Below are 17,499 nucleotides of genomic sequence, written 5' to 3' on the forward strand. Positions count from 1 at the left end.
TTATATTATCTCTACCCCGGTTATTTCCTAAGCAGCTACTAAAGTCGATCTTTGTTTAGATTAACCATTTTTAAAGGCGCTTTCACATTGTCCAATCTGAACTATCTGCGTGACCAAAATGTAAAATACTAAAATGTGAAAGTGCGGATGGGAAAAGCTGAGAAACCTATTTCTCATGTAACTACACCTACATTAGGAACCGTGTACGCACAGTTGTGGATCTCGAACCTTGTAACCTAAATTGAATATAAACTTGACATTGCCAATGCCAGAAACTACCTATGCCATAAAAGGTATTGCCTGCTAAGCAAAGGTGCAAACGGAGTCGGCTCACTTATCGTGATATGTTTTCTCGTGGTGTAACAGAAGTTTAACATTGTTGCTATGGTGTACTAAGTGTCTGCAGTTTACTTACGCTTCTTGATTTCGCTGTGTTACTGACGCATCTTTCGTGTACCATGTTCTACATAAACAAATGCCTGATCCTCCGGCACTTTTATTGGTTTTAACATGGGTTGTAAAGTCCAAAGTTAAATAGTCCAAGCTAATAAAATAATACAACACTTTTACCTTATAATTGAAGAATATAAGCCTTTTACGGCGTTACTAAAACACATTGGCTGTCTCGCTCATGCACCGGGGCGCCGTGCGCACTGCGCACCAGTGTGATGCTAATGACCGCGTAATGGAGGGTTTCGTTCTAGCCAAGAAAATTAAAACACAAAACACAATTTTTATGTTTACTTTAAAAAATACTTAGACATACATAATTTACAATTATTATAAAAATAGGTATACCCCGTTGGTCGCTAATTTATAGAAATTACGGGGAACCGACAGCACGGAAGCGCTGCACTGCATAGGGAAATGCCGCTCCATAAGTATTTAAATGTAAAGACTGAGTAATACTTTTGAAACAGCAATTGAATTGAAATGGCAAAGGGTTATATTGAGTTGAGAAGGTGGGTTGGGGGATACGGGAGGGGTGGTGGGGGGCTTAGTTTCCTCCTCGCCGGGAGAAGGTCCTGCCGCTCCGGACGGGCGCGGGCTCTGCCTGCTCTTCCTCTGCCTCTGGGATGGATCTCGCAGCTGCTGCCAATCAAACAAAGCATCCGTGTTAGATCCTTTCCTATCCTTTGTCCCAGTTTCGAATATTGTGGCACTAAATGTCTCTCTATGCGCATGCACCATTAGTATGCGTAGTCCAATAGTTTGATAACACACAATAGTAACCCGAAATGTAATAGTAAAACTTCTTACATATACTGATTATAACATAGTGGTTAATGACGTAAATTTTACTAACCTAATTTAATTTAGACTTTTTCATTCGCCTATCTAGTTTTAGCCATGTCTGAATCCATCTTTTAGAACTTACTCATAACACTAGATCAGAGTGATAAAATACCTACTATCACCTCCTACTCATAGAACAGAATACCTGCTGTTTACTCGATCCATTCTATAAAAACCTGCTGCTGTTATCCAATATACACAAGTGTTTCGTTTTAAATAAGGTAACTTCTTACGTTTCCCGAATCGACCCCTGGCGGGCTTGGCAGGCGCCGGCGGCGCGTCCTCACTGTTGGTCTCCCTCGTCGCAGTGTTGAACCTCTTCTTGTCTGTAAGTAATTATTACCTGCTTTAACATTCCGCTAAAAAAGTCTCTCACCTACGCTGCTCTAGCTAGTGAGAGTGAGAATTGGTTTAACTGTTCTGTTGGTCGCATATTGACAACGAATCGCAACAAAACATGTTAAAATAATATCCATAAAAAATCAAGTGAATCGTAGGTATAAGTTCAATAATACTGGATGCTTGATTTAGAATTCAGATCAGAAATCACTTTACCGTTACCTTATTTGACACAAGGTCTAATGTAAATTCTTCAATTTCGTCGAGTTAAATCTATATTTGCATCTGATACAGTATTTAAAGGGCGAACGGGCGTAGCGCTCCTTTCACCGAGGACCGACAAGCCTTGACAAAACGTTCCGTACTACCGCCCGGAGAACATTATAGCTGATTAACTGACAATCTTATTTTCCTCGTCAATCGGAGGCCGAACACTGACTCTTGAAATATTTACAGCCGGCTCAGTTATTGTTATTCCAGATATTTTACGAAAATCCAATTAGCGAGCGTACTGGAGTGTGTTGGAATGCGCTATTATGCATTAAACTTATGCGCTTATTTTATTAGACTCTTATCAAAGTTTCGTAATATAAATATGTAGGTACCTATTACGTGACCAAATCAATTATTCACATAACATCAGATCCGTAGCCCGTAAGTTCGGCCACTACAACATTTATTGAAAGTAAACGTAAAAAAGATCCTGTTATGATAAGATAATCGCTCGTCTTTTTGATTTTTAAGTGGGTACCTAGGTACACTGCTTGTGAGCTTGTCACTTTAATAAAGTTGAATTTTAAAATTATTCTTTAAAGCTGATGCAATTTGGAAACGATACTGGCATTTAAAGCTCCAAGGTCGTATACGCGCTGAATAAGTAAGGTGATGACTGCTTACCAGTTTTAGACTTTACTACGAGTAATACTATAGTTTAGAGTCGATGTCAGATTCTTACTGAAATTAGCCTTGACCGGAGCCTCGGTGGCGCTGTCCTGGACGGGCGCAGCGGCCGCCGTCGACTGTCCCCCGTTTAGCTTAGCTGTAATGCGAGATTTTCATCATTACTTATCTTTATGTACAGTATATGTACTCAAAGAATGCGATGCGATCAATTACCTAGCGCCCTAAAAAAGTTCCAAGTGTAGGTATAATTTCTTATTTAGACCCTTTAGACCCACGACATCAAATTGACTAATTATTATTCTAAGCTAACATACAATATAAGCTTAGGCAATACGACTAGAGTCAGTGTTAACATTAAGACTATGTCAGGATTAGTACTACACGTATAACAGTGTAACAAGTGTAGCAACCTTCGGCAGCTTGAGCGCGGCGGCGTTTAAGCGCGGCGAGCAGATCGGTGTTACTGCGGAAGGGGCGCACGCCGCCCGCCACCAGCTTCTTGCCCTCGGTGGAGGAGGGCGGCGCCTCCGTCGACGGCTCCTGCTGCTCGCCCTCCGCGTACTCCTCGTCCTCGTACTCGGCCTCTTCCTGCAACCGACGCACAGATAACTATACCTATTTACAAATTTCAATTTACAACAAATTCGGTATTGGATAGAAAAAGGCTCGAATCATTTGTACACCATCGTCGACTAAATAGCACGTCATTAACTCACATTATAGACGGGTCTAACGCGAATTATATTCAATTACCTTTATTTACCGACGTTTCGACACAGGTTTCACTGGTCGTGGTCGCGGCTGACTGATTGTCCCAGCAAAATGTCAAAACAGAGATTTGTGCATCTACCCGACGAAAAGTGTATGGAAAAGTTTGGGGTAGACATCACATTTTCAAACCACCCACCACACATAATGTTAATTATTGTCAATAGTCCGACACGCAACACTCACAATATCCACGCACCCGTCCGAAGATAGATCCTTTGGCTTTAGCTTCTGTATCACTGGTTCCCAAGTTGGCGAAAAGTTGAAACCATCCTCCCTATTAAAATTCCTGGGGTGTTTCTTGATTTCAATTTATAATGTGAGTTAATATGTATTCAAAACGCGAAAGTTTAATAGTAGTTTATGTGACTGCTACATAATGAAAGGCATTAAAATACGAGTGTGGGTTTATGAAACGAATGAAATGGGTTTCATAATAGTATCACACGAGTGTTTTAATGCCTAATTATGTACAGTTACATACACTGCTTTATCTACACACATATTATAAACTTTCTATGATATATTCACTAACTTCATATTACAGCCGACTTTGCTCTCTGGCGGAACTCACGGATATGAGATGGCGTTTCCGAAATATCTTTATCGCACATTTTACACGAAACTTTTGTTATAGTTCCTTTACAAACAACAAAACAAATTATTTTTACTTATAAACTAATTAAAAGATAAACTGTACGTCAAATGGCGGCAAATGAAAACTTTTTTCACGCACGTCACGCATCCGTAGTTTTTTTTTTAATTCAGAGACTAACTAGAGTCGGGGTCGATTACCATATCGTCCGATACCAACATACATGCGAGATTTGTCAATATTGTATGCAATTGTCATTTGATTTCGAATAAAACGTCATCTCAACTGATATTAGAATAGGGGTCAAATCAAATTGCTTTTTTTTCAGAGATGTTCGAAATTTGAAATGCATTACCAAATCGATTTTGATATAGTAATGAAGCTGTTACCACATTTTCACAGATAAGAAATTTGCTGTAACAAAAGAGTTTATCGTAATGTGAGCCATTATTTACGTTTTTTGAAGGCATCATAGACAGTTTATGATATGTGTGTAGATAAAATATTATATAGCACGTCATTTATTTATTTGATTGTGTCTTTATTGGTCCAAAGAGAAACTTATCGTACGCCTTGTGCGCTTAATGTCACTTAATGTGACTTTTCATGCTCGTCAGGAACTTTGCCGCACCAACCCGCGCGCCAAGCGGATCGCACGATAACATATTCCGAGCATAAAAGTTGAAACTTAGAGGGACCCTGTTAGGACGATTTCTCACTCACGCCCACTGTAGCACTGGGCCGAAAGACCCGCTGCAAAATCTGCTTAAGTGGGTACGAGTTACTCGACTTAATTGCAGCAACAAGCGTGCTTAGCATCTTATTTCTTGTGTAAACACTGTAAACAGACCAATATAGCGGCATAATAAATTAATATTTAATTGTCTCTATTAATTTGCGACATCATTCAAGCGGACTTTGACCAATAGTTCTAATTGAAATAGCATTTTTTGCGGCAAAACCAGTTTTCGAATAATAAAATGTTACACAATGTTTTAATAGTTTTAGTTTGCTAATTAAATACGAAATTTAACGAAATAACGAAAATAATTATATTGAAAATCGGTTGGTCTATTGTTTTAATCATTTTATTTCTTAATTAGTTTTGCGATATTATGATTTGATAAGCACTCACGTTATCTACTTTTGCAAATAATTGAACCTTTCACTAACTAGAGTTAGGAATGTACATCGCATGAGCAACTAGTGCCTATACGAGGTATAACATTTCAATGTATCGAATATCGTCCGTAGAAATTCTGTCGAGGAAAGGTATTAGTAGAGGTCGACGGTGAAGGTGACCGCATCACCGGATCAGCGGCCCACTCGCCTTGAGCCAAATGGATACGCCCGACTCATCTCATTTACGCAACCTATCAATGGGGCGTCTGCACTTCGATACCCACCAGACTGCCTATTTGGAGATGGAGACCATAATACGTATTCCTGTAGGTTGCATATTTTCCCAACGGAACCGACGTTTCGTTACACACGTTTGACAACCCGAGAGACCTTTTTTGCAAATAAATAAAACATAATTTTGCTGTCTAAGATTTGGATAAAATTTGTGTAGTGGGCTCCTCATTCTGGACGGAACAAATACGTATGACAACTTGTCAGAATCACATAACTACGTTTTCGTAACACGGAGGAAGTTTTATTAGGACATATGGTGAAACTTTGCTTACATATATGTACAGAATAGGGAGCTTCATCTATCTACCAAATTGTGTCGACCCATCACGAAAACAAATCGACCACAAAAAAAATGTGCATAGCACGAAATAAAGCGCCAGAAAATTATTAGAAAAACGTAGACAGTTGACACAATTTATATTATATTTAATAAACCGGATAGAACTAAAAAAATCGCATAAGTGCATGTCAGGCCTTGATCAGTGTAGGGTTCCGTACATTCTGTCAGAATCGGCTAAAAATGGGCTATTAGTAAATATAAACTAATTCTAGTTCTAAAGGCTACGAAGGAGACGTGTTAATTTTGAGTATACCACCCTCTAAATTTCCATTCGTTAATAAATAGCTCGGTAGCCATTCCTACTAGGGCCGTTTACAACATATACATACGCTTTATACGCTTTCTAATCTCTAATTTCACGTAGTCGGCATGTATGTAATTCAATTGAGTAAGAAAACGTTACGTGCAAATATCCATCCGCTTCAATTGGCATCCGACAACCATGCCAAATTGTCGCATTATGTGGCGGTACATTGCCAATACGTAATATGTATGTTCGATTACAACACTATATGGATAAGGATGACTCACGCTAGACCGGGCCGTGTCCGGGCCGAGGCGTACGACATGTCATTTTCTATGACGGCTGATCGGTGATCACGTGGTGCTTTTCATAGAAAACGAAGCGCCTGAAGCTCCGGCCCGGCCCCGGCCCGGTTTAGCGAGAGTCATCCTTTATGATGAGTCATTATTGAGGTCGCACTAGTTTGCGGAAAAAATATAAAGAATACACATGTTACGTTGCAATAAGACAATGAATTATTATTCGATGTAATATTTGAATAACATAAGCAAGTGTCGTGGATCAACGTTGAAAAGCGTCATTTGCACCATTCCGCTAACCCGGGATTAACCAGTTAAACCTGGAGTTACCATGGTTAGGCCCACTTGCACCAACCCACAAACCCGGGGTTAAGCGGTTAAACAGTTAACCTAATGTCAAATTGTACTCGTAACCATGGCAACTCCAGGTTTAAACGGTTAACCCTGGATTAGTAGAATGGTGCAATAGTGGGATGGTACAAGTGGCCCACATCAAGTACCTACTTATTCGTGAATTTACGTATGGTAGGTATTTTATTAGGGTTGCATTTGTACCTGTGGGGCAGGTGTGGTGGTGGTAGTGCTGGTGGGCTTCCCCTTGGCCAGCAGGCCGCGCTTGAGCAGCCCGCGGGAGGGCGCGGCGCGCGCCTCGCCCTCGTCCTGCGGCCGCGCGAGCGCGCTCGCTTCGCACGCCACGCAAGCAATGAGAATCACTCTGGAACAAAAACACAGATATAAATAAATCGATGAAAAGGTATTCAGTGAAATTTGAAAACGCAATCAATTAATTGACCCACTGAAAGCGAAGCCTCTCCATTTACGGCTGTTCTCTACCGACCGAACCGAATCACATGAAATTTTGTGAGTAGGTTCGGTAGAAAAAACGGCAAATTTAAAAAAATTTAGGCGCAAAGGGATATCGTCCCATGGAAAATTTGAATTTTGCGCCTTATTTTACTGACAAGATTTGCTTGACCATCTACACATATGGATATTTTTATTCGGATTTTGGAAACTTTTCAAAAATTGCGGAGACTTAGGTACAGGTACAGGGGCTCGCGAGGTCAACAGATCATAGGGCCACTAGCCATATTAAGTAATTACAAACTGCTCTGGCGAGATATCGAAGTTTTCTCGATTCCTACCCTTAGTTAAATAATGTTCCCTGGTGGATGAATGCATACGGACCTATCTAATATTTACAAGAATATGATCTCTACCTACCTATCCAAATGTTTAGTCAGTGCAGAAATACAATGCTAATGAGCACTTAATTTGGTTGCAAGGTGGCGTAATTTATCAATCATTTTATAACGTTGCAAAATAGAAAGCTTCTTAGTTCCAAGTATTGTAAGTTCAAGGGGCATGTCATAGCGAAATCCTACGCGCCGAATAGTTCAATGACGTTAAATGTCAGAGTGTAGCTGAGCGAATGTCGAGATCCGCTGCAGGATGTTGAATAGAGCCTAAAGATTACTGTGTGCACACACATACACATTTGTGCAAGCGTATACCTTCACAATTTCGTGATGTAACAATGCAACTCCTTATATCTATCCATACATCGATCGCAGTGAATTATCTTTTGTGGGAAGATTCTCCTACTTTGTTGCATCGCACTATATTTATTATAATGATAGTGCCACTTTTTAGTTCCCCCGATTCGCCAAATACCGGTTCTAAAGTGATATAATAACATTCGAATGTGAGCATGCTTATACGTGAATTCTGCCTAGAAGGAGTGTAAGGCGAGTTACGCGGTAAAAGGTCAACCTGTCGGTATAGATAGTTGAGTAACAGCAGGTCCCACAGCCAGGGTCAGGTCAGGTGGACAGCCTCCGTGTCCGCTTCCGACTTCATCACGGCGGCTTCCCTTTGAGCTTTCTCTATTTTATGTAATTCATTTGATACTCGTTAATGACTTGAAAGGAACGTAACTATTAGCTACCTACATCCAAATTGACCAGACCACATGCTTGAGCACGATTCTATTAATGATTGATTCGTGATGTGTTTTAATGATTACATTGATGGCCTTTTAAATATTGTCATCTGGGAACGATACAGTCGTTGTTACATTCTACGCGCGCGTTTGCAGAACGGTACAATAGAAAACGAAATATTGCCTTTCGCATCACGTCGGAAAAAGTGCAGCTTTCTCGTTAGTGGCATTTACTGTCACGTACGTGGAGGTGCTCCGAATGTATAATTGTAACCTCAAATCACTTCAAGGTCAAGCGAGCAACACCCAGAAGTGGTAAAAAGTGACCTCGCGGTGCAATGCGGCGCGGCGCGTGCGCTGCTTGCGTCTACGGCGCCCACTAACCGTTACACTATTACGCATATCTAGCAGGAAGTCAAAACAACCTTGCATAAAAAGTAGGTGTATACAATACAACTCTTCTAAATTCTACTCCGTCATTTCTACCCTATTGGAATCAACTGCGTTGCTGCTAGTATTAACGACGTCCCTACCTAACATACTTATACATTATTCGGAACCCGGATGAGAAGCAAATATATATCACTACACCTTATATCTAAAACAAAATCCCCCGCCCCGTCTGTCTGTTTGTGTATTTGTATGTTCGCGACAAACTTAAACACTATCTACTGAATGGATTTTCGTGCGGTTTTCACCTATCAATAGAGTAACGTGATTCTTCAGCAAGCTTTAGGTGTATAGGTAATTTGTTAACTCGTGCGAAGCCGGGGCGCGTCGCTAGTTGTAAATATTAGTTACGTACCTACTGTCGCTATTTTATCTGAATTATTAATTTAAAAGATCTCGAAAAGTTGTGAACATTCCACAACTTTTCGGGTTCTTATTGTATAAGTTTGTTCCCCGATGTTTTTAAGTCCGGACATCTTTTTTTGGAGGTAAACAAATGTTGTCATTGTGCTCAGGTAAGGACTAAATGATGAGATTCTAGAGAACTTTCATGGTGAGGTAGACGTAACACTTAGTTAAGTGTTAAGGAGTTTTAGTAATTGAGATCCATATTTTTAGGGTTCCGTACCAAAATCGTACAAAAGGAACTCTTATGGTGCGATTCTGTCCGTCTGGCTGTCACATCGCTAAATATTTATCTGGAGAACTACGATTTGAAATTTGGAATAGCCATGAACAGCGCTAATCCAGACACATTTAAAGTGTTTTTTTTTTATAAATATGAAAAGTGCCCCATATGAAGAGGAGACAAAATTTTAAATTCTAGTTACTAGGATAAGGGTATCGTTTGAAAGAGCTTAAATTGGACATTTCAAAGCATAGTTTGATTTTTTTTAAAGTAAATAAATACATGATTTTATTATGAAGCAAAAACGTAAAAAATATTAACATAACATTAATATATTATTATCAGCATAGGCGTACCCCGCATTTTTTAAAGGGTGGGGCAGAAGTATGGTTACGTGCCTTAATTGTTCCTAAAAATTTTTAGCTTCTCGTCAGACCACAGACCAGGGTGGGGCAAGTTGCCCCACTTGCCCCACCGTGCGTACGCCTAATCATCAATAAATATTACAGGAAAAATGTAATCACGCCTCTATTTAACTTTTTATTTATTTACTTATCAGAAATCTTTTCTGAATTGTATTTGCAATTTGCCAACTCTGCGAGTCTTTACTATATTGACTTGAAAATTCTATGGAATTACAACAACTTTTTATTAATTGAAATAAAAAATTATGAAATCTATTCACATGATAATTTGATAATTAATAATTAATGAAAAACGAACACCACACTGGCATACAGCCACGATTGAAATTTGTGTAAATATAATTTAAACGGCTATTAAATTACGCATAATTATTAATCAGTTTCGCAGCTTCCAAAGCTATGGTGTTAAAGAGTACGATGTTTCCCCATAAGGACATTTACAAAGGGACATGGAAATCTCCCAATGGGCAGACCGTTAACCAGATCGATCACGTACTTATAGACGATAGACACAAAAGTGCCATACAAGACGTGAGGAGCTTTAGAGGTGCTGATTGCGACAGCGACCACTTTATGTTAGCCATAAAAATTAAAGTTAAGATTAAGATAGACAAACAGATCGCACATAAACAGGATTTCAAATTTGATATAGAACAGCTAAAAGATCATGAGATTAAAAATAAGTTTCAGCTAGAACTCAGTAATCGTTTCAAGGGCCTGAAAGTTGATGAGGATGTCAACAGGATGTGGGAAAATATAAAAACTGCAGTGACTAAAGCGGCGCGAAATGTGTTGGGTGGTAAGAAAAAGAAGAAAAGACGGAAATGGTGGAATGAGGAGTGTGAGCGGGTTATAGAGGAACGGAGAAAATACAAAATCCTTGCCGAACAAGATGCTCAGTGGGAGGTCATGCACAAACACCTGCAGGTGGAGACGAGAAAAATTATAAAACGAGCTAAAAGGGAACACCTGAACAGCATAGTACGGGGGATGGAAACACTGATACGAGCTAATCAATCTCGAAAGTTTTATAAAGAGCTGAGCTGTTTCAAAAAAGGCTATAAGCCTGTTACTCAAATCCTAGAGGACGACAGCGGTAATCTCGTCACATCCAGAGCTGAAATTAAGAATATGTGGAAAGAATATTTTCAACACCTCCTTAACTGCCCCCCTCTAGATGCGCCGGCACACCCCAACAACAGTAGCGCCGATGATCCCGAAGTCACCCCTCCAAGCTTTGAGGAGGTTCACCAAGCCATTATGTATCTCAAGAACAACAAGGCTCCCGGCATTGATGGGCTCCCATCCGAAATCTGGAAGAACTGTGGTGGCACTGTCCAATCAAAAGTTTACGAGCTTTTGCTAAGGATATGGGAACTAGAAGAACAGCCACAAGAATGGAACGTAGGTGTTATCTGTCCTGTTCATAAAAAAGGCTCAAAAAAGAAGTGCGCAAACTACCGAGGAATTGCCTTACTCACAACAGCGTACAAAATTCTGTCCAACGTGCTGCTAAAGAGGCTGGAACCGTACGCCGAAAGAATCCTAGGGGACTACCAATGTGGTTTTCGAAGAAATCGCAGCACGACGGATCAGATCTTCTTGCTTAAGCAACTAATGCAAAAGAAGTGGGAGTACGCACAAAGCATTCACTCATTGTTTGTGGACTTCACAAAGGCCTATGACAGCATAGACAGAGGTACTCTATACTCCATTCTTATTCATTTTAACATCCCCAAAAAACTAGTTGCCATAATTACTGCAGCAACCAAAGAGAGCAGAATGCGAGTCAGAGTAGGGGGTGAGCTGTCTGAAGAATTCACGGTTATGACCGGCCTAAAGCAAGGGGATGCCCTATCGCCTGTGCTCTTCAATCTAGCCCTAAAATATGTTGTCCGGAAAGTTTTAGTGTTGGACATAGGGGTAGAGCTTAACGGCAGGCACAAGGTGGTGGGGTACGCAGATGACCTGGCTTTATTAGGGGAGAGCCGTGAACAGGTAGCGGAGGCAGCTAGTGTCCTGGAACGAGAGGCCTCTAGTTTAGGTCTCAGGATCAACCAGGCAAAAACTGAATACCTCCACATGAAACGTTACAAGAATACACGCATCCAGCGTGATAGTCTTCATGTTGGGGGTACCGTCTACCGTGGAGTTGAGAAGTTTCGGTACCTGGGATGCACTATTACCGACACAAACACCAGAGAGGAGGAGATCAACATACGCATCCAAAACGCCCTGCGGTGCAGTGCAGCCCTCCACAAAGTGTTGGTGTCCAGGCTTCTCAGCAAACATACAAAGTTACGGATATATAAAACCGTTATACGGCCTATCCTAATGTATGGCTGTGAGGCCTGGTCCCTAACACTAAAAGAAGAAGGTCAGCTCATGGTAGCAGAGAGAAAAGTTTTTCGCAAGATCCTGGGACCTATTCAGAGAGATGACGGCACCTGGAGGATCCGGAAAAATGCCGAGATCGAGGAGTTAGTGGCCGAACCCAATATCATCGGCGAAACGAAAGCGCACAGACTTCGCTGGTTCGGTCACCTACTCAGAATGGGAGAGGATCGGGCTGTCAAGAAGGCGTTCTTGGGACGACCGACTGGTAGCCGTCCAGTGGGTCGGCCCAGGTATCGCTGGGAAGATAGTGTGGCGGCGGATCTGCTTCAGCTTCGCGTCAGTAACTGGCAGGAAGTTGCGCAGGATCGGGACAGGTGGCACGCTCTCGTTTCGGAGGCCAAGATTCTCTTTGGATCGCTGAGCCAAAATAGTTAGTTAGTTAGTTAGTTATTAAATTAAATATTTTTAAACATAAACAAGACAATTAAATTATAAACTTTAGTATTATGTATGTGAAACTCATTTTATACCTTGAATCAAGGATTTTACTTAGAATTAGAACCTACTTGGTTCGTATTGAGTTAGTGACATAATTTAAAAACAGCTATAACTCCCGTGGGAGGAAAATGAATTTTACCTCCATCTGCTTATTTTGAGGCCCGGTCTAGCCTAGTGGGTAGTGACCCTAATACTTATATATACATAGAAAACAACCATGACTCAGGAACAAATATTTGTGTCATCACACAAATATATGCCCTGACTGGGATTCGAACCCAGGACCATCGGCTTCACAGACAGGGTCACTACCTATATATATATATATATATATATATATATATCGTCGTCTGAGTACTCACAACACAAGCCTTCTTGAGCTTACTATGGGACTTAGTCAATCTGTCTAAGAATGTCCTATAATATTTATTTATCTACACAAGCGTGAGATAGCATGCTTGCCGAGCAAGTGTTTTAAAAACTTAGGTATAAAACGCGCCTGCTGGCCCGGGGTCTAAAATAACAGTTCTCGTGACGTGACGCTGTAAGTAAATGTCAAATGTTAAGCAATTTATTTCATTACCTTTATATTTTATACTCGGCTGTCTGAGGGCTTGCATAAAGTGGTATTTTTGATCGCATCTTCTCCTTGGTTTCGTACTCAAAGTTGAGTTCAACAGAACTTGCAAAAAACGCAAATAAACAAATTTATACCTTCATCATTTATACGTAATCTGGCACATTTTAAGAACATCAGTGATCGTATCAACAGTTTATACCTACTTATTTTTTTTTTATATAAACTTTTAGTTAGTTTAAATTTCTCGATTTCCCATCTGAACAGACGTAGCATCAAGAATTAATATGTATTTTTGATGTAAAATTACATAATTATGTCTTTTAGTTCTACGAACGGTTGTATAATGAATAATTTATTTCAGCTAGAAGTCGCATACAGTACTTATCCGACGATAAAAAGTATTCCATTTTAGTTTTTAGCATACTCCATACCCTCATAGCATTAAGTCCGCCTTTTGTACCATTCTATTTTGTTTTGTTCAATAAGGATTAAATAAATAAATAGTGTGATCGATAAAGACCTAATTTAATACCGGATTCAATTGCCAACATAGCTAAAATTAATTTAATCGCATCAATAAAACGTGGTATGTGCATTATTATAAGAGAATAGGAGTTTTGGAATTTTGTTGGATATCTTGTTTTGGAATTTAATATTGAGTCGTGTAAAATCTCAAAACAAATTTAATCCACAATGTTTGTTAATTGAGGTCACCCGGTAGAGTTGACTGCATTCATTATACCAACTCGTTCGCGACGGTGCACTAAAAATTCTACAAACCAATATTAAACCTTGCCATAATTTCCTCGAATTCCTTAATCGATTACCGGTTGTATTTTTTTGTCTTCCTCAACATTGAAATAAGCAACATTAATTGATCTAAATCTAAACGAAAAAATAACATTTTATAGGATTTGCGATGCACCGGGCTATTTGAAAAACGTTTTGGCATAAAGTATCAAGTACTTACACCAAGTAGGTACCCCACCCACATATACCTATCCCGTTTATGACGCAGTCACCGCGGCTGACTTAGCTGACTTGTCGAATGATACCTATAGAACCCCCGTATTCCAAAAACCATAAAACAGGTAGTAAATATAGTTCTCACTACGTGTTAGAAAAATCATTTCAAAACATAGTTTAAAATACAAAAAATGTGGCTTGTGTAGGTAAGATAAGAACCACAAGTTCCATGCTTTCTTCCACATAGACTACTTTTGAACGTTCTTAGGGGAAAGGAGCCGGCCTAGTTCATTACATTATAATATTATCATGGTACCAGGTCATCACAGAATATTCAAGTATATTAATACTATCAAAAACCTTAATAATGTATGAATGTTACCTAAGAATTAATAAATTATTTATGCACTTGAGAGGTAAAGTGATATTAGAATGTCATGTCATCCAAAGTTACATCATCTTGAAAAAGGAGAGTATGAGTAGAACATAAACACGTTCCGTTTGAAATCTATTAAGCACTTGTGAAATAAGTTTTTTGCAAAGATTTCATTTTTGGTACAATCGAATACTTTTCTTTCCACAGGCAACTAATAGTCCTCGAGACAATTCTACAAGAACCCGGAACAAACGGAATTTAGTTTGCATTGTTTTATCACAGAGCCCTATGGCCACCGTCTGTCTCCATCATCAGAATAGCTCGATGGTACCATAATATTGCATTGTCACCAAATTTTCAGATTTATCGGAAACCGGGAAGTGGGTCAAAAACTTGCAAGATTTGATTATAGGCTGACACACAGACAACGGGACAGGTGAAACTAAATAAAAGCTTGTACGGCACAAACCCGCATGTAGGCTCTGTTACATTTATTTTTTATAACGATTAGCTAATATTCTGACTTGATACTTATCGACATGAGTTAAAATTTTTGAGTTATGCTCTCTTCGTTCCCATGAATTTTAGTTTAGTTTGTCTAATAAGTAATGAATATCCCAACAGCTCAGGTGGATAACAATATTGTTACTTAATCGTAGGTCGCGAACTAAACTTTCGACATGGGACAGGTACATTAATCTAACCGGTTTTAGTTTCGCTCAATTGATTGGAAAATTAATTGGCTAGCTGTATCAGGTCTTTTGTGGGCTCTACATTCATGTTTTATGATTAGAACTCGCTTTTATAATAGTTAAATAAACTTAAGTTTATATTCATGACGAATTTTCCAAACACCGTTTGCAATTGTATACTGTTTATTAATCCAATACCGTATAACAAAAGTATAATTGATAGGGTACTTTAGCCCAAGAAGGTATTAGGTAACATGGCCTCCTGAAAATAACAATTTTATATAGTTTTAAAGGACTAATAAGTTTCATAGATTATCAAATGGGTGGGCCATGTTACCTACCTGGGGCTAAAGTAGGTAACCCGGCCGAGTTATTTAAGTACCTATTCGTTTATATAAGCGTTATTAATTAAAAACAATCTATTTCACGTGGGGCTATTAGGATCAATTGTAGCATAGATCTCACACATTTTTGAACAAATCTAAAATTGAAATAACACTACAATATTATTTTATATTTGTGACTAAAAATCTTGTTAATATCGTTCCATCCGCTAGAGAGCTAATGCCACGGTCAGACAGACAACAGACTGACATTGTCGTCAAACAAAACACCCCTCGTTTTGCGTCGGGGGTTAAAAACAGAAGGTAAGTTTTGTACCAACAGCAGTACAATCAATACGAAATTATTTAATATTTATCATTCAAAATCATCATTTAAGTCAATTCTAACGTCCAAGGAAACAATTCAACATTAACATCTGATTCATTTGCCACACATGTGTATTAAAATGCTACTTTCTCATTAGTTTTTAAACAATAAATAGAAACTTTACCAGCTGGTGTGGTGAAAAATAATTTAGATACCCGATACCATCATCATCATCCTGGCGTCAATCCCGGCTGTGCCCCCGCGCGGGGCGCGAGGACCCGTGGTCCTCCTTTAGATACCCGATACCGTATAGGTTAAATTAACTACTAAAAGGGAAGATTTAAATATTTTTTCAATATTTTTTTATATAACAAAGAATTTTAATTTAGTCTTTAGGAAGTTGATTATGATTAGGTAGGTATGTACGGTCTTACATAGATACGACATTTAACGAAGTAGTCGTGACGTAAAGCATTGAGCTCGTAAGCTACCGGTTCTGAATTCCTATTCCTACCCTTTTATACATATTTACACACTTTGCTATGTTGCAAACGCTACCTAATATTAATTTATATATTCTGTATTGTACCTATAAGAATCGTTTTACGCCTCTAGAAGGTAGAGTACTCGAGTTTTCGAACACATTCACAACCGTTCGCTAAATAAGTATTGCTCAATATTAATTTCCATCACTGATAACGTTTACAATATTTTAATTAGGTGTTATAGTTTTACATTTAGGTCTAAGTAGGTTTATACCGGGACATATAGAGATTATAGAGCGACTAAATTCACGACTAAATTTAACTTTTGCTATTTGCGATCTGTTGTGTTGTTTAATCCATATTAAAATTAACGTAATAGGGAAAATGCTCGCTGTGCTAAAATTTTCGGAGGTAAAACCTAAACATAGTTTTAAAATGTAAAAGTACTTTTTTACCGAATGTATAAGAAGGCAAGAATTACGTTATAATACAGGAGCAAATACCTAGGGAATCCGTGCACACTAAAGGAGGCAGTTAGCAACCTGAAGACTTTGCTAGGTATCGTGGAGGAGCTAGGGGGTTAGAGTAGGGCTACCTCGTTTCACGCAAAATAGGCACAGTAGATGCCGATTTGCGGAAAATGCCCAGCAAAACTAACTACATAACTAACAGATGTCGATGTGTTTCTGAAAGCTCAATAATTATAGGAATGCACATAGGAACACAATATCGCAAATACAATCGCCCAGCGTGATACCACTACCTACACGTTGGATATGAAAGTACGTTAAGTAAGTACATAATGTATCTGCCATGTCGATGTCATACAATAGATTTAAACATAGAATTTATGCACTAACCATGCAATCCAAATCATAGACTTTTTCAGATGAAACAATGGAGTCTTAGGGTTTTGTATAAAAGTACCCTTCAGAGTTCAGAAATAATTATAAAATAAGTACTTACAGGGGTATAAACCTCATGTTTCCAGTATATTGGTCACGGGTTTCGCAAGCGAGTGTGATACCGGTTGTGGGTGCGCGAAGCGGCTCTGAGTAGGTCCACAGTGGAGGACGGCCGCGCTTGTTGTGCGGGTCCCACCGAGCCTAGCCCCGGCAAGTGCACTCCGCGCGCCGTGCGGTGCCACCGTCGGCGCCACCAGCGCCCGCGCCTCGAGGCCTCATTCCTAGCGGTTAACGAAAGATTAATCTCAGGGAGCCAGTGTAGCTGAAGTAAAAGGGAGATCCGCAAGAACTATATGCGCAATCG

At 39.4% G+C, this 17,499-nt stretch overlaps 1 protein-coding gene across 4 annotated transcripts; it reads right to left on the reverse strand.

The window, feature by feature from the left end:
• Nucleotides 1-727: 727 nt before the first annotated feature.
• LOC134679435 (treacle protein) lies at nt 728-17,393 on the reverse strand. 4 transcript variants are annotated; one of them, XM_063538339.1, is made up of 6 exons: nt 17,197-17,383; nt 6,756-6,915; nt 2,949-3,126; nt 2,591-2,674; nt 1,530-1,622; nt 728-1,089 (listed from the first exon to the last, which is right to left on the reverse strand). In XM_063538339.1, exons 1-6 carry the CDS (start codon nt 17,211-17,213, stop codon nt 998-1,000), a joined length of 624 nt encoding a protein of 207 aa, XP_063394409.1. In that variant the 5' UTR covers nt 17,214-17,383; the 3' UTR covers nt 728-997. The 4 variants fall into 4 exon arrangements, with proteins under 4 accessions (XP_063394409.1, XP_063394408.1, XP_063394412.1 ...); XM_063538338.1 differs by having other exon boundaries at nt 728-1,092; nt 17,197-17,356; XM_063538342.1 differs by lacking the exon at nt 2,591-2,674 and having other exon boundaries at nt 17,197-17,393.
• Between the last annotated feature and the right edge of the window lie 106 nt (nt 17,394-17,499).

This window comes from Cydia fagiglandana, chromosome Z (assembly GCF_963556715.1).
Source record: "Cydia fagiglandana chromosome Z, ilCydFagi1.1, whole genome shotgun sequence".
Taxonomy (NCBI): Eukaryota; Metazoa; Arthropoda; class Insecta; order Lepidoptera; family Tortricidae; genus Cydia; species Cydia fagiglandana.